This window comes from Myotis lucifugus, unplaced genomic scaffold (genome assembly GCF_000147115.1).
Source record: "Myotis lucifugus unplaced genomic scaffold, Myoluc2.0 scaffold_320, whole genome shotgun sequence".
Classification (NCBI taxonomy): Eukaryota; Metazoa; Chordata; class Mammalia; order Chiroptera; family Vespertilionidae; genus Myotis; species Myotis lucifugus.
Window position 1 is genome coordinate 1,058,839 of NW_005871368.1, and position 18,655 is coordinate 1,077,493.

The 18,655-nt window shown below is 36.8% G+C and overlaps 1 protein-coding gene across 1 annotated transcript in view; it reads left to right on the forward strand.

The window, feature by feature from the left end:
• UBAC2 (UBA domain containing 2) overlaps nucleotides 1-18,655 on the forward strand; it is a 144,785-nt gene that overhangs the window by 112,247 nt on the left and 13,883 nt on the right. Inside the window, 3 exon segments of the mRNA XM_023764199.1 lie at nucleotides 4,472-4,595; nucleotides 8,173-8,220; nucleotides 17,909-17,971. Of these exon segments, the coding sequence (XP_023619967.1) occupies nucleotides 4,472-4,595; nucleotides 8,173-8,220; nucleotides 17,909-17,971 (235 nt within the window).

Sequence of the window (18,655 nt, forward strand, 5' to 3'; positions counted from 1 at the left end):
TTTTCAAATCAAAATATGAGTTTAGTTCCCAAAAGTTAGCATCATAAAAACATGGAGTAGGCTGTCTCTTATTTAGATGCTTGCGTAACCTGAATGATTCTTTTGAAAGATTCTGTAGAGTATTGAATCATTTGGTAGGAATTTGTGGCTCTGTGACCCCAGAGGCCCTTGTATTTTAAGAGTCTGTCAAAATAGCCTCTCAGAGGTATTATTCAATTAGAAGCATATTAGGTTCTTCCTAGCTCTAAAATGCTGAGAACTGTGGAGAAACCTTGTCAAACAGAACACTTCTTGGGGCCTCTACCCCACAGTTTATAAAATAAAAATCATTGAACTAAGAATGGTCAACACGATAATTCCCAGTTCAAAAAGATCCAATGAGGGGAAAGAAGAGATTTTATGATTTGATGGATAAATATGATAAAATATAGTTCCTTTAAACTTTGGATTGGAGAATACTTGAACTTTTTGAATTTGTTGAAAGTCCATTCTGGTGGGATGTGTTGGTTTTTAATTTTTGAAAGCATTTTATTAAGTAAAACATTGTTATACAATAAATAACTCACCTAGGTAAGGTAAATGTACCTAGAAAACTGGGTCTGCATCTTTTTTGGTATTAGAATAGTCAAGTATAAAAAGAAGAGGGGATAGAGTAATTGTCCTGCAAGATACTATTGAGTTTCAGGGTAAGATAATTTCATGAGTTCACAAACCTTATTTTTATTGTTGTTGAGAGTGACCAGGATTTTTTTAGTTGTACTATAAAAGTACAACTTTTTCTTATATATAAACATCCTTTTCTGTATAAGAGGAAAGGTAGACATTTGTGACCTGCACTGTTTCTGTTTGTTCTGTTGAGTATGGTTGTGAGTATATAGTAGATAACAAAATATTAATGGAAAAGTGAATGGACTCTTTATAACCTGTTTTCCTCTTTTCTATACTTTAGCCTCACATGCTTAAGCCAGATAGGGCTTCCAGAACTTAGCTATTCACAACGTGAAAAAGGTCAAATTGAATTCATTGTTGACAGTATAAAGAACAGATGTTGTCATAAAATAAGGAAAAGAAAAACTGGCCAATGACTAATAGCATGATATTTTGTGAAGTCTGTGTGTATAGAAATAGCAATGGAAAATTTCTACAAAACAACCTATATGACCATGGTATGAAATGTGTGCTTTTGAATTATGGGTGTATGTGGTCTGGTATTTAGTCATAATTGAAAACTACACAGTGATTAATAACTTCTAAGGAATTTTAAAACTTCTGTTGGTATATAAGATATAAACTGTGGTCATTAAAATTCCCATCCATATTTTTTTATTTTACATTGAAATATAACTTCAAACAAGAACTCTGCTTCAGATTTTTCATTATAACATCACTATTTACGCTTTATTGCTGAATGTAAACAGAAGAATTTATATAACTTAAAGAACATGTTCTGTGATGAGAGATCTCAAATGCAGCCAACATAGAGTTCTCTTATTATTGCCAAGAGACCAACAGGCCATGTTTTGAGCGTATATATGAAACCATGTATTTAATCCTATTAAAAACAATAAAACAAGGAAAGGGTCGCTTTTTTTTAAGCAAAAGGCAAATTCTGCTGTATGGTTTTACAATTTTAAAGAGAAATTCATTTATTCGTGAATATTTATTGAGCAACTATTTTGTGCCAGGCAATGTTCTAGATTGTGGGGGTAAAGCAGCGAAAAAAACTGACAGCAATCCCTGCCCTCGTGGAGCTTCCATTCTAGTCAGCGAGACAGATGAGAAACAAGTCACATAGCAGAGTAGCCAGTTATAGGCGCTATGGGGAAAGGGAAATAGAGCATGCCCAGTGGGGATGGGGCTGTGAGGTGTGGCAGGGGCTGCAGTCTGGAGTGGGGGGTTGGGGAGGGCTTTTCTGAGAATGTGTTATTTGAGTAAAGACATGGAGGGTGGAGGGGAGTAAGTGATGTCCTTATCTGTGTGAAGTTGGCCAGGAGGAGAGAGCGCATGCACACGCATATGCCTAGTCCTGCTTGAGTGAGGTGCACCCTGGTCCCATGTGTCTGGATAAGCGAGAGTGAGTGGTAGGGAGACCAAGTAGTAGAAGATCAGGTTTGAGGTGGGACACAGGCCTGACTTTGGCTTTTACTTAACGGTGGGGAATCACTGGAGGATTTTAAGTCCAGGAATGGCTGATTTATATTTTTTAATGAAAAGAATGCATAGCTGCTTAGTCAACTGTGTTTGAGTTCAGATGATTTGAATTGAGGGGGAAAGGGGGAGGGTAGGGAGGGAGAGACCAAACAGTTCTTTTGTGTAGAATTGAGAACAACAGTTTAAATAAGTCTCTGCTTATTAAAATTGCTTTGTTAATTTATTTTAATCCAACAAATAATAAGGGTCTATATTAGGCACTAGGGGAGGATGCAACACTAAATAGAACATGGTGCTTTCTCACAGAATTAATAATGTAATGGTAGTTTTTAAAGAACCTATATAGTTCAAGTCTGTATCATACAACTGTTCAAGAATAAGGCTAATTTCATTGCCCCTAATTTAATGAGCTCCTATGCTCTGTCAAGCACTGTGCCAGATGCTGGGAGGACCAAGGGATGCATTTCCTTCCCTGCCATGGGGTATGCTCAGTCTAGAAGGCGGACCAGATGAGTGAGGCATTCATAACAGATCCGTTGTGCCGTCTACATACCTCTGCTGCCCTATCCCTGTCCTCCTCCTCACAAGATTTCGAGAGGCTGCATCTTATGCATCTTTGTGTCTCCAGACCTGACCCAGTGTCTGAACCTTGGGTGTTTACTGCTTGGGGTTTTCCCAGCATTTGTTGTGTATGCCTGTTGATGCTGCTGCCATTAGTCACATTTGCAGTATACATTTGCTTTTGTTTTGTTTTTAATATTAGAATTGAGAGAACAGTGAATGATTTTTTTAAATAACCCAATCTCTATCAATGATGAGCTAATGTACAAGAGGCCAAGAGAGTCCTGTGTTTCTACAAAAAGTGTAGTGAGGACATTTCTTTGTGGAAGTGAAGAATATTTCTTGTGTTTTCTTATGGTAAAGAAATAGTTCTTTATACTGATGCCACTCACCCCCAAAACTGGGAAAATAAAAAATTGACAGAGTAATTAAGCCAAGTGTTTAATGGAGAATGGGTGCTAGTGTGTGTCCAAACTCACTCTTGTTGTCTGCCTAGCCCTTGTAAGAATATGAGTTTGCGATCCTGGAGCTAATTCCTTGAGGTCAGCGACTGCTTTTTACTCATAGATATAGATGGAGCTCCTATACCTGTCCTACTGCCTCTTACAGAGTGCCCAGGTGATTATTGAAACAGTGAAACTGGGGTAGCTTTGAGGGCAAAGAAGAGAGCTACTCACCACCAAGAGGAACTGGAGAAATCGCTGAAAAGAGTTGAGTGAACTCAACAGGAAAGTGAGAAGGACATTTAGGTTGAAAGAATAACCCATGTTAATGAATAAGGGCCTAGTGTGCCCAGGGAACATCTGTGGGGGATGGGAATGAGAGGGAGGGGCCAGGTTAGGGGAACAGAGAAGACTCAGTTGTGGGAAACTACACTGGAATTGGAGGGCTTTGCTATTTCATGCTAATATTTCACTTTCTTCTTTGGATACTGGGGGTCTGTGAAAGAAAGGGTTTTAAATAGGTGTGTGGCATGATCGGAGTTGTGTTTTGGGAAGAAAATACTGTTAACAATGTTAAGAAATGGATTAGAGCAAAGACTTTTAAGTCTCATGGTTTGTGACTTTTTAATATGTCCAGGTGAGGGTATCAAATTGAGTTTTATAACCCAGGTGAGGGGACAGGCAGACAGTCTGGGACTCACTTCATTTTCTTAATTCTAGCCATGGAGGCTTGTGATTATACAAGGAAAGACTGGAGCAAGAAGAAAAGACTATAAGGGAGCCTTAGAGAGGGTATAAGAGTGGTAGAAGAAACATAGGGAGACCAGCAAGAAACAATGTTTAAGACAAAATGAGGAAGGAATTTGAGGAAGGTAGGGGGCAGGAGTGAAAGGGATGTCAAGTGCTGTGGTGATATATGGACAAAGTCTGAAGTGAAGCTTTTGGACTTAACCACGACACATTATAATGTGTATTGCTTTTGGTTTTTCTTTCATTAGATTTTAAGTAATTCATGGGAAGAATCATAGGACCAACTTTACATTTTCTCACAATGCCTGACAATTAGTAGATGTAAACCACCTTTTTGCAATAGTTTTGGGATAGTTGACAAGGATAAATTTAAAGAATGTTATATACAGTGCAAATTATTTCAGATATGATACACATTTAGAAGGCAAATTGTGTATGTGTATCTAAGATCATGCTTTCATACTGAAGTAAAATTATAGGCAGTGCTACATCAAATACATATTAGCCATTGGTATTTTTAAATGGAGTGTTATACTATAGTGATTTTTCTTTATTTGTTTGCATAGCCTGGCACCTGTGTTTGCTCTGTTTGTACCATTTTACTGCTCCATACCGAGAGTCCAAGTGGCACATATTCTGGGCCCGTTGTCCATCACAAACAAGACATTGATTTATATATTGGGACTGCAGGTATAGTATGCATTTTTATGTTCACATTTCTTTAACCAGATTTTTTTTTTCTTCTTTTTTTTCTTTTCTTTTTTTGGTCTTTTTCTCATTTGATCTCCTTGAAAACAATGTTTTTTTTCCCATAAGTTTGGCTTTATGATCTATATCAAATGTTCAAAGGAAGTGTTACAGAATGAGAACATCAAGGTATATAAGGTACTAGAATACTTTCATAGCTTTTAGAATCTGATAAGAGCTTTCACTGTAATTCGTATCAGTGGAAAATATTTTAATTGTACAGTTGCGTATAAGTATTTTCTCAAAATCATAGTATGAAGTGGAAACAAATGAGAAGAGTCAAAAGATGGAAAGTGGAAAATCACTGTCAAAATTAATTTATTGAATATGGTGTCACAAATAAAACTCTGAAGAAGAAACTAGATATGCTTTACCAACTCAAGTGTTGGGCTTTGCTTTATCAGCTTTACAACTTCTATGTCACATAGGCATGACAGCAATGCCACCACCTGCTAAATGGTTTGAAATGAAGACCATTAGGGTACTTATTATTTGACTTAAATTGAAAAAAGTTATTATTACCAATATTCACAAAATATTGATTACTCTCTTCTGGGCTCCAGGCCCATTGATACCTATGATTTTCAGTTTTCTACCTGTAATAGTAGTACTTGTCACTTTTCTTGCACTCACAGCTTTTGATATAAAACTTTTATTATGCTATTTTCTGTGGTACCATGTGTAGCTTGGCCTTTTGATCCACTGTTAATACTCATAACATTCCTTTTCCCACATATATCAAACCGGATAGTAGTGTCTCTGTAAAATGCCCTCCTCCCTCCCCTTTTAACCTTTAGCATTTCCTCTAACTTCTCTAGTCTGCTCTCATCTGTTATCAATGGCTCATCTGGGGTGGGTGTTCTTTTGATCACTTTTACAACCGTTTCTCATGAAATGTGTTTATTCCTCATCTCTCAACCTGCATAGTGTTACAGTCTTCCTATCCTTCCTAATATTCATATAACGTAATAGCTTATTTCTGCAGTTACTAGGATTTGCTGTGACATGTTTTGGGGTGTTTTTCTTTTTCTTTTTTATGATGTTACGTCAGAAGGCAGAAAGCAGTGGTAGAAGTGAGCCCTGGACCTGGGGCGGGAAACCCAAGTTCTAGTTCTAATGTGTCACTCACTAGCCTGTGACTTGGGTCAAGTCATAGAAGTCTTCTGAGCCTCATGTTGACTCTATAGTTCCTTCCAACTCTAATGTTATAGACCATCTTTGAGGGTAAAAAACATTGTTTTATTAATTATGGAGTAGAAATTCAGTGGAGCATTGTGTAAAGTCTTTGGAGCCAAAGTGACTTGGTTTAATTACTTGCTCTGATAATTATTTGCTTTGTCTATCACCTTTTCTGAGCCCCCATTTTCCCATATGTAAACTGGGGATAATATCTAGCTTACCGGGTCATTTGAAAGATTAGAGATCATAGTATTGAGTGTTTAGGGTAATCTGAACAGATAATAAGAACTAAGTCCATTGGTTCTTACTAATTAATAATTTATGTCTCTCTAGCTACCACCTTTGGTGTTCTGAAATTATTTTGTGCTTTTTTGTTTGTTTTGTTTTTTTGGTGAGGTAGAAGTTGGTATCAGAAAGTAGAGGTGGAGATGCCTTAGTGACTTTTTGATAAACTCTAAAGTCCTTAACATGAATGGTATCAGGGTTCTTCTTGCCTATCCAGTATCAACTCCCACCCCTCCCTGGAAGTGAGTATCAACCCCTTCTTCTCAAAGTTCTTATTTCCTCTCTTCCTCACTCCCCTCTAAATCTTTGCACATGTTTCTGTTCCTTTCTGTCTTCCACACCACAGCTTCTTGAAGCCACAGACATTTGATGAACGAAGACTTTAATCATTATCAGAAGAACAAAAATGTTTGTGAAGAGTTATTTAAATATCAAATGGCTTGGGAGACAGTCATGTAATGCCATATGCTAGGGATGGGGAGGATGAAATGAAGTGAATTGTGATAACCTGTAGTTAAGGAATCAGAAAATATACACACTGTCAAAACATGCAGAGACCCAGTTGGGACTAAAAATGCAATATAATGAGGGGTTGAAGAGTCCAAAGGAAATAATTTTTTATTAACAGAATTAATGATACATTCATCTTTCTCATGTATGAGCCATAGTACAATGGAGCTGTCATAAGCACAGGGCTGTTGAGCCAGACCACTGCGGTATATACTCACAGCTCCACCACCCACCAGCTCTTTGACCTTGAGCAAATTACTTAACCTCTCCGTTTTCTCATGGGTAATATAGAGTTAATAATAGGACTTACCACTCAGGGTGATAAGGAGGATTCAGTAAGTTTAATGTATGAAAAGCATTAAGATCACAACTTGGCACAGAAGTGCTATGAAAGTGTTAACTATTTTATAATTCTTTATATTTTTAGAAGAAAACTACAGAAAAATATTTTCTTTTAAATAGAATAATTCTCATCCTTGTTACTACCAGTCATTTAAACTGAAAAATGATTCGTGGTAGATCAAAGGATTAAATTTTAGATCAAGGGATTAAATTTAAAGTAGCAACCAACGTTCATTTCTACTTAAGCTAGCAAGCGCAGAGCGTGTCAGCGGCCTTTGACTTGTGCTTTGTCATTGTTTACCTTTGTGTCTGTCTTCTTTCTATGTATCTTTTTTTCCCATGTATCTTGGTATAAATGTGTAGAACTTTGAGGTTTCCATCCAGCACAGTGTCAGCAATGAACCTGGGTATCCTGCTTTTTCTCTCTGAGCAGAAGTACTTAAATTCCTGATCTAAAGATCTAAACGTGAACAAACACTAGATTACAAATCTTTACTTTCTTGCAGGAATCCTTTTAAATGTCTTATGACTTTTTTTTTTTAACCCTGAGCACAACACTTGGATGTAAATGATTTAGAAAGCAAAGGGAGAGAGATTTCATGAGGCTTAATTCTAATTACTTTTGCCATTAATTAACTTTGATTATCACTACTTAGTTTGCTGTTCCTTGGAGGAACTGGGATGAGAATATCAACAGTTACACAGAGTAGCATTGAACATGGACCTATATACTTGAGATCTTCCCATCTAAATTTAGAGTAGCTGTGATGAGAAATTAAAATGAGAAAATTATGTGAGCTAATATTGCATATCATTTAACATCAAACATTGGATGGTGACTACATATTTTTATATCGTTAATTCTAATAATTCCTTTATATGTGGTATTTTACTTAACTAATCTACATTTGTAAATGAGAATATGCATGAATTTTACTTATTTTTCTTTGCATGGGAGTGGGCCAGGTTCAACCAATGCATTTTAGCTGTGAAGAGTGGAGGTCTTGGTTAAAAAAGAGAAAAATTAATATATATTATTTTCTTTTAAATAATGGAATTGATATTTATTAATTTTCTATTTGTTTATATTATGATATATAAGTAATTCTTAACATAAATGGTTATGATTATAATTATGTAAACATTAGTATGCTGTGACTGGCAGTTGAATTTAATTTTTAGTTGCCTTTTTTTTCTTTTATAGCTTTTCACCTCTGGTTCCTACATCTGGATTGTAGCCATAAGTGGACTTGTAAGTGTGATTCCTTCCCCTCCCTATTCCCTCTCTTTTCTGAATAAACTTTAGGGAAAATGTCATATTTAGATTATTGGTCATATTCAGTTTTCTCCAACATTTTTTAACCATATTGGGTTCTGTCTCAATGCTACTTCCTTAGTGATAAAAAAAAAAGGCTGATTACATGGACAATTGAGGTGAAGGAGGCCTGTTTGTCTTAGTTTTCAAGGTAACTTTGATGCAAGTTTTAGCTGAGTTTATTGTCAGTGTTATTTTAAAATTACATTAGTAGTTGAACTCATAGTAGGAAAGAAATGACAGAAAAAGAAAATGAAGAAGTTGGGTTTACTAAAAATAAGAAGAGGTATTCTTCTTGTTTTGTTAAGAGACTTTGTCATGCAAAGGAAAAAAACAAGGCCAAGTGGAAAGTCAGGTGGATTGGAACTGACAAAAGATTCATTGGGGTATGCGGCCAGAGAGGGAGAAGTGAATGAGCCTGAGGATTGGGGTGGTGTCCTCATTCTTTTTGCTAGAATGTCTTCACCTCGTCCATCCCCATGCTGCATTTGTCTTAAACTCTACTTATGAGGTATTTAAAGAGACATCTAGAACATGAAATTCAACTTTACTTTTCATCCATGACTTAAATTTGAACCCTCAAATTTATATAAATATAAGTTTATAACTATATGGAATATAGTTTTAATTTCTTTCTTGGAAACATCAAATAAGATTACAAAATGGATTCATACTAATATATAGACATCAAAGAGACCTTTGGAAATAACTATGCAGTCTACTATAGACATTTTCACTTTAAGTGATTTATCACTATAACTGGTTTTCCGATGAATGGTATTTTGGGCTATGTGTCATTATTTTAAGCCTGCTCACTTCTCTCCTTCCTTTATGCTCTGTGTATTATTCCTTTGTGTTTGTTCTTTTCATATACAACTTAATCCTTCATTCTCCACAGTTTCCAGGCAAAATTCTGGGTATTGAAGTCACTTTGTTTCCCTCTCCATAAGATACCAGATACCTGACTTGCTTTAGGACCACAGCACTGAACTCCACTGTGAGGTCTTTGAACCATCTGAGCCACCTGGTATTCTTAAGACTTGTGGTGACTTAGAGACAGCCTGACATCAGAATGAGTCCATGGGCACAATTGCCAGGCTCTCCCTAGTCTAATGTCATTCCACTTGAACTACTAGTTTGATTGACAGCTACTTAACTAGCCTGTGAAAATAGATAGCTCATTGCTTTCATCATTAAAGCAGCATGAGAATTTACTATTTCGTTCATGATACATTTTGTTTCTCTTAGTAGTGATGGTTTCACTCCTGTTTTGGATATTTTTCTAAAACATTCAAGAATTTGTGAAGTAACATATTGTATGCTATTTTATCGTGTTAATTTACTATTGATTGATTTGTTCTCATTATCCAAATACTTCTTTAATAACTCATTATGTGATTCAGTTTTAAAACATCTCATTGTCTTTCTTTAATTCTGTTTCAGACTCCTGGTTTAAATTAAGAGCTAGCTGACACCTCAGATAGTTTAATTTTGTGACATTCAATACTCTAGAATTGGCAGTTGCATTTTTCATCTCTTTTAATCCTTTTAAAATCTAAAATACACATGTGAAGGCACAGGTTTTTTTTCAGTACACATGCTTAACAGGTAATAAGGTGCTATTTTAATTTTTTTAAGAATCAGAAGTTTAACAAATTTTTAACATAAAATTCCCTTGTTTCAGAAGAATAAATAGAATTACACAGCATTTAGAATGTAATTTCCAGATAAATTTAGCATTTAAATAATCCCACTATTAATAAATACTTCTGAGCCAAATGAATCTTCACTTTTTACAGTAATTAATTCAGCCAATATTACTGACCTCTCACCATGAACACAAATCTGATAAATCTTCATATCAGCCTTGTTTATTATTATTCCACCATAATCAGATGATACAATGTTTATTTCAAATGATTAATATTAGTGAAAAAAATCAGACCCAGTTTTTCTTCATGATGTACCATAATATCAGTGATTGTTAAGAACTTAATGAATATTTCTGACTTTTTTTTCAGGAAAATACATTGTATTATGAAATATTTAATATAATATGCTATACTTAGGTAAGGATAATTATAAAGGATATTAAAATTATTTGTGAATATTTGGTTTACACACCAATGATTATAGGATCAAAGTCTAAGATTCACAAAGCCACAGCTTGTCCCAGATGTCTGTTGCTCAACGTGACTTCTCCTCTCCCCATGTATATCAAGTGACTTCCTTTTTTTGGTTTTAACGCTAAATAAAATACTAAAAATAAAATAAAATTCTTACTACCAAAAAGAAATGCACAGATGGTATTCAGTGTTTGGGGGGAATGTTAGAAAACCTGTTGATGGAATTTCGCCTTTTAGCATTATAGCCATTAATTCTCTTAACATACTGTCTGTGTTAAGGAAGTAATTTTATTTCAATCTGGCAATTATGTGTTGCTTTTTTGAGAGAAAGCTTTTTTTAAAAAAAGACATTTGTGTAAAACGTAAGTCATATGTTATCTGCTGTCATAGAAACCAAAAACTTTACTCATGTTTTCTGGAAAGCTGCCAGCTTTGAATTTAGCTTATTTTCTTTAGTTATTGGTGGATTACTTGGGTTAGGCTAGTTTTTCTTGCTCCTTGTGTCAGTTATTCTTAAATAATCATAAATAACTTTAAAATGCCCCACTGATTAAAAGAGGAGGAGGTTGATAAATTGCATCAGTGTCATATTTTACTAGGTGTGATCCAACACTCTGTCTTCAGTGGTATCACAGAAAGAAATAAGGATTAAATTTTTTCCTGGGTTGAGAGGGGAAAATAGTGGTTAACTTACCGGGAGTGGTAATAAATTAGTTTGCCTAGGACAGCTGTCACTCCAGCAGAGATTCCAGCTGCTACCTTTCCTTTAGGAAAGGTAAGGGCACTCAGTTTTGCTTAAAGATTACTTTGAGATTATTCACATGTATCACTAATAACATGTTTTTATGTTACATTGTTTTTATGTTGCACTCATTGGCAATTCTGGTTTTTAATACCAACATTTAATATTTAAAATACGACTGTTTTCATGAAACGTTGCAAAATTGTGATTGGAAAGCTTGGCTGTAGCAGCCAAGTGAAATATTTCCATTTAAGCAAGAAATTTAAAAACGTTAGTATACACCTACTTCCCTCATATTCTCACCATGATGTTTAACTGTTCTTAATGTCTTTGGTGAGAGACCTTCAAAAATATAGGTGCTCTTTTATATATATTTTAGTCACTAATCTTGTTACACATTAATACTTTTTTCCTTTGAGAAAATATTTCTTACTTATTGAACTTTATAAATAAGTTCTGTTTGTGGTTCTGCAGTGAGACTTTGTCTGCACTATGTCTGCACTTCTTCATTTTCTACCATTTTTATGAATCATAATAGTGAGTCATTGCCACTGGGATGTACCCTAATTCTCAAAAACTGAAGTCTGAGCTGATTTTGGCATGATTAAAACAGAAAGGGCCTGCTTCTGCAGATTTTCTTTTCTTACAATTCACATATTTCTCATCATTCGGTTTTCTTTCAAGATAGTTGAGTGAATTAACAAACAGGCCTGTATTTCTCAGACTCCAGGCTTCTCCCCTTCAGTATATCCCTTTACGTTCTGCCCATTTCCTGTGTTTGTACCTGTTTTGTACAATATTTTAGACTTTTATTTCTTGTGATTAAGCACCCTTAGTGTGAAAAAAAATCTGTCCTACCAAATGAAATTAGAAACATAGATTGATACCAGATTACCTAGAGGACTTTGAATGTGGTCAGAATTTGTATTTTTTCTGTAGGTAGTGGGGATCTTTCAAGCTTTACAAACAAAAAACTTTGTGATGGTGCAAGATTATAGAAGTCTTACTAAGGTTTGTAATCAGAGAAGGAGAAGGGGAAAATGAGCAGTTTTGAAGGAGTCAGAATGGCTCATTTGTAGGCTGTGATTTGCTTTTCTCTCTACCCCCCACAGTAGTTTTACAGACAACAAAATAAAACATTGTCCTGTGGTGTCTGTAAAAGAAAAAGCACCAAACAGAACCTTATGTTGATTGGCTTTCCAAGTCAAGGTATCACATTAAGGACTAGCATAGTCTGTGGAAATCTGAACTACTTTGGAGTAAGTTTTGGAGCTCCCTTGGTGAATGAGAATGGGATGTTAGGTCCTCTGTGCCTTCCCTTGCTTTTCATGTCTTTCTCTTCTCTTCATGCTTCCTTTTCTTCTGTTACTTATCCTTTCTTCCCTTACATTTCTTCTCCAGGTTGAGCAAAGAAGGGTACAGTGTAGCAGGTCAGATAACACATCTGATGCCCAGGGGTTTCAGTTGAATTTTAGGGATTGAGATTATTTCTAGCAGTTCATTGAAAATGAGGACAAACGCTGCAGAAGGAAGTCAAGGCTGTTTAGAGTTGTGAGGTTGGTTGAGCTTGTGAAGATATTAGAAAACATTCATATTTAGAGATTGCTTTCACCTTCTTATAACTAAATAGTATATATAAAGCCAACCCTGAATCAAGTGCTTATCAGTACATTGTACCTCCTCCCTAACATTGATTCACTCATACTTTCTGTCTACTCCCCCCCCCTTTCCTTCTTCTCCAAGTCCCCTTCCCCTATCCTGGCCTACTGAGAGAAACCTGTCCTCTGCCTTATCAAGGCAATTGCAACCCAATCCAGGGCTGACAAGGAATGTTTTATTAGACAGGGATTACAAAGGAAGGGAGTGACTAGTAGACTTTGATTTTTAAATGTTTAATGAAAACAAATGAAGTTACACCAATGTCTTGATAAAACTGGCACAGAGTGCCTTATAAAATATAGCCATAAACACTTTTATTACTGCAACACATCTTTAACCTGAAGTCAAAAACCTAGCCTCCTTTCAAATTCTTTCTAAATGTGGCCTCTTCAGGTACCTCTCTCACCTCTGTGTACCATACATATGATTTAGTGACCCTGAATGTTTTACTGTTCCCAAACATCTTGTCCTATATCAGGATTCTGTGCCATTGTGCAACCACTTTCTTTAACAAACACAATACATACCAGGCATTTGTGATGGATTATGTTATTTTTTCAAATACTTTTGTTTGTTCAAAATATGCCCCCCTCTCCTGAGTCCCTCCATACAGGTCTTCTGCATGCCCCATTAGTATCAAGCTTTACTCCATGACTTAAATTAGACACAAAAATGGCAGCAGGAATGAATGCTTTCTAAGCAGATGTTTTAAGAGGCATTGCATGGTTCCACCATTGTTCTGTTCCCTTTGCCATGAGAAAACCTTGTGCCAGATAGAAGCCCAGATCCCAGAGTGAAGAAGACACATGCAGCAGGGCTGTGGTCAACATGTAAGATGAGCAAGAAATAAATCTTTGTGATAAGCTACTGAAATTTGGGATAATTTGTTATACAATATAACCTAGAAGAAGCAGACTAAGATAGCTTTTTTCTAAGCACTTTAGAAATATTATCTTAATTAGTTCTCACAAAAGGCTGATGATATAGGGACTGCTATCCCCATTTTATAGATGAAGAAACTGGGGCACAGAGAACTTAAGTAATTTGCCAAGAATATATGATGATAAGTAGTGGAGACAGGATTCAAATGCAGATTCCCTAGCTTTAGTGTCTATGCTCTTAAGAGATAGCTTTGCATAGCCACATGCAGTTTCTTTCAACTCTATTCTTCTTTCATCATTAGGTCCCTTCTTTTCCAAGAAAAAAATTATATTCATTTAAGTCCCGACTCTGAAGTTTTTTCTGAGTCAGCCCTGTCCTCCAGTTTAGGAGTTAGACATTATTTCTTATAATCCCTAGCACAATGTCTGGCATTTTGTCTACATTCTATACATAATTGTTGAGTTTCAAAATTCAATATTATCAAAATAATCTCTGTTTTATAAAACACTGTGATACTTTGTGATTGTCAGGATGCTTTCAAGGTGTGCTGCCTTCCTAGGTTCTTGACTCCATCTCTACAGAGGTAGAGAACTGGGTCTTCCCATTTTAAAGATCAGGTTGCACAACTGATAGGTGATAGAGCCAGGACCAAAGGCCAAGTGCTCTCATCCTGGTCCAGTGCAATTTTCTTTCTTTTTTTTAAATATATTTTATTGATTTTTTACAGAGAGGAAGGGAGAAGGATAGAGAGTTAGAAACATCGATGAGAGAGAAACACCGATCAGGTGCCTCCTGCACACTCCCCACTGGGGATGTGCCTGCAGCCAAAGTACATGCCCTTGACCGGAATCGAACCTGGGACCCTTGAGTCTGCAGGCGGACGCTCTATCCACTGAGCCAAACCAGTTAGGGCTACAGTGCAATTTTCAAGGCTCTCATCCATGTCTGCTTCAACTTCAAGACACTTATGTACAAAGCTGTTCTTAGATCTTCCCTTTGCTATACCAGTGAGATGAGGCCCTGTTGATCATCAGTGGAGATAGGATTCTGGAGAGAGATCCTGGATATGAAGAAATTTTAAAAGCACGCAGAGGTGCTGAAAGACACATGTCAATGAAAGCTTTCTGCAGCTTTCCATATGAATTTTGTGGGCCAACCAATATCCAAGAAAACTTTGTCCCATTGGCAGCCTCTACTTTTAGCTATACTTTCTCTCCTAAGTTCATCAAGATATTTAACTGGTCCTCCTTCTAATGGATTAAAGACGCAGCTCAAACCTTACCTTCAACAAACTCAACAGTGTTTCTCTCATTGTCGTGTATAAGAAAAAGAAAGTAAAGAATGGCTTTGAGAAAGTTTAAAGGATAATTTAAAATATATTTAGCTAGTTCAGTAGTGCTGTTGGTCAAAGGAAAAAGAAATAAAGACAGAGAAGAGGTTGTCAAGAAAACAGCCATCCTTTTTAGTTTTAGATGGTTACTGGTAGATGATCATGTAAATTGCAGCATAGAGCATTTCCCCAGGGGTCTTCACATTGTTTTCCTACCTAGATGGAAAGCCTTGAACTAATCTCTTTAAACTGATTTTTTAAAAATGTGTCTAATGTTTCTTTCTCTTTGGGGCTGATTGTGTTGATATTTCTCTTCTATCTTGATAATAATATATAGGAAAGGACTGTGGTAAAATAAATACATGTTATTTGGAGTATACGCGTTATTTATAAACAATAGCATAGCTTATCAAAAAGTCTCCTCATGTTAGTTTATGTTAGCTGGAAATGTTTTCAAGGTATCAGAAGTTTTTGTTGGTAAAGATTGTTTTTAGTCTGCTAAAATCTTGCCTCTTTTATAGAATTTAAAAGATTAATATGTCTAGAAATGTCCAGATCTTTCTAGATCTTCACATTTGCTTTTTTATGAAAAAAAATTTTTTTTTCTGTTTATGAAAGTTTTATTTACATACAATAAAATTCACCAATTTTAAGGGTACGATTTGATGAATTTTTGTAATTGTATACAGTTGTATAACCACCACCACATCAGGATAGAAAATTGTCCCCTCACCCTGAACATTTTTTTTATTCCTTTTGCTCTCTGTCCTCTCACCCAACAGCCCTCCCCATTTAACCCCTGATCTTCTTTATGTCACAATCTTACCTAATAATAGACAAACACGTAAATTGACCATCCCTCCGCTATGCTCACCAGCCAATCAGGAGAGTATGCAAATTAACCCAACAAAGATGGCGGTTAATTTGCATACACAGGCGCCCAGTGGCCTGGGTCCCGGGAACATCATCGGCACCCAGGTCACTCCAAGGGAGGCCCCGTGTGGGCCCTGAGCAGCATAGGAAGGGCCTGAGCCAGGGGGCTCCTGGGCAGGGGCAGAGCCAGCCATCGGAGCTGCAGGGGGCCCCTTCCCAAGCCTAAAGCCTGGGCCAGAGGCGTTAGGCCTGGGTGGGGGGGTGAAGCCAGTGATGGGGGGGAGATGGGGATCCCCTGCCCAGGCCTGATGCCTGAGCCAGAGGTGTCAGACCTGGGCGGGGGGCCAAGCCGGCGATCCGTGTGAACTACAGAGGAAACACCTTTTCTGACTGCTCATTGGCTAAGCTCCCTGTATGCCACTGGTAATAGTCTTAGTAACTTGGGTAATAAGAATCCAAGAAGGTGATGTAGGGTTTTTCTACCTCACTCCTGGAGAAAAAACGAAGGTCTGCTGCTGAAGGGGCTAAGAAATATCATATCCTGCCCTAGCCGGTTTGGCTCAGTAGATAATGCCTCGGCCTGCCTACCACAGGATCTGGGTTCAATTCTGACCAAGGGCATGTACCTAGGTTTCAGGCTCTTCCCTGGCTGGGGCCCAGGTCAGGGAGAGAGAGAGAGAGATAGAAACATCAATGATGAGAGAGAATCACTGGGGATCGAGCTCACAACCCAGGCATGTGCCCTTGGCCAGAACCCAGGCATGTGCCCTTGGCCAGAATCAAACCTGGGATCCTTCAGTCCACAGGCTGATGCTCTATCCACTAAATCAGCTTGTAATTTCTTTAGAAAAGGAAAAAAAAAACAGTAAGACTTTGCTTGCGATTGCATCAAAACTATAGACTTTGCTTGCGATTGCATCAAAACTATAGATCAGTGGAAGGATTGCCATTGTGATGACTTTAAAATATGCCCACAGGCACTCTTTCATTAAATGTATTCCAAAGGGTTTGTGGACTTGATACTATTTTAAGTGGAACTTGTTTATGTAATTTTTGTTCCAGTTGTTTGTTGCTAGCATATAGCAATTAAATTGATCTATATATTGCTATTATATCCTGCAATTTGCTCAATCTTATTATTTCTGATAGCTTTTCTGTGAATTCCTTAGGGTTTTCTACATACCATGTTATCAGGAAATGTTTTGCTCATATATTTACTCCTTCCTTTCTAACCTGTGCCTTTTATTTTTCTTGCCTTACTGCACTAGGTAGGACCTGTAGTACAGTGTTAAATAAAAGTGGTGAATGGACATCCTTGCCTTGTTACTTGTCTTAGAAAGCATTGAGTTTCCCACCACTGAATTTAGTCTCATAAATGCAAGTTGTTTTAGATCTTCACACTCATTTTTAGTATATTATTTTTTAGTCTAATGTAAGAAACAAGTTTCAATATAAACATATTTTCCTCTTAATTTTTAGTTTGTTGAATCAGCTTATTAAAATGAATATAATTTTAAAGGGGGATGGTCTCCTTGTTAAAAGAGATATTAAAAAGTACCAAATTAAGGCTTAATTCATATGCTAGAGACTTGAGTTGTCTCCCTGTGCGTTTTTTCTTAGAAACAGAACCATCATCTTATTTCCGAGTTTTCTTTGCATCTAGGTATAGCCATCACACTAAATCTTGGCCAGTAGGCTGTAAACTTACATATTGGTGAGACTTCTGGGAAGGCCCCTTACAGTAGTAGCCTTTTATTCTTTTGTGCTTCCTTATTTTCTTCCTACTGCCTGGAATGCAATTAAGATAGTTGGACCTTTTTTCAACATGAGGGAGAAATAAGCTTCTGTTGTATATAAGCCACTGTTATTTGCAGTTTTCTGCTTTATGCAGTTAACCAAATCTTCCTGATACATAATTTCCCAAAACAGAAAGCTTAGAGCAGCTTTCTAAGATAATTTGTTAGGAACAAATAGTCTGTGATTAGTCTAAAATTTGTCCCTCTTCCAACTCAGGTACCCAAGATTCAGAAGGATGTTCAGTGTTTTAATTGGATACTTCAAATTATATTGAAAGAGATAAGAGAGCTATAGGGAGTTCATCTGGGTCACTTTTGAACTTGACAAAGAACAAGATAGTAAGACTCTTTCAGTAAGTGCTAAAGCCATATGATCCTGTTTGCCATGAACAGAATCATTTCATAATTCACCACAAATGGCAGAAATAGCGTCAGGCATTCCTAATTTGCCTACATATTCCAATGTTCCTTTCTTCTTTCTTAGGATTTCCCTTGAAGAAGAGTGATAGGAAAATGTAAGGTCCATAAGAGCAGGGATTTTCTTTCTTTTGCTCCTGCTGCATCCCAGTGTTTAGAACACAACCTGGGATATGATAGATGTTCAGTAAGTATGTGTTGAATAAATAAATGAGGCCTCAGTGGATCTGGTTTCCTCAGGACTTGAGTGCAAATGAAATCTGTATAAAAGGGTCCATGTATGAGGGAGCATTTATTCCCTTGGCTCCTCCCTGTCTTGAGAAGGCATTACTTTGCCCCTTGGGGAAACAACCCCTTGTGTTTGTCCTAATAGGCCATTAGATGATAGGTTTCTTGAATGTTGGAGCCGTGGCACGCAAGGACCCTGCAAATGCAGTGCAGTTTGCTCTGTGGGCTTTTGTTCAGCCACACTTGGCTGGAGAAAGAGATCAACAAACACCTGGAGTCATTGTCAGGTCATGATTTCTCATCTTTGCTTGCTGTGGTT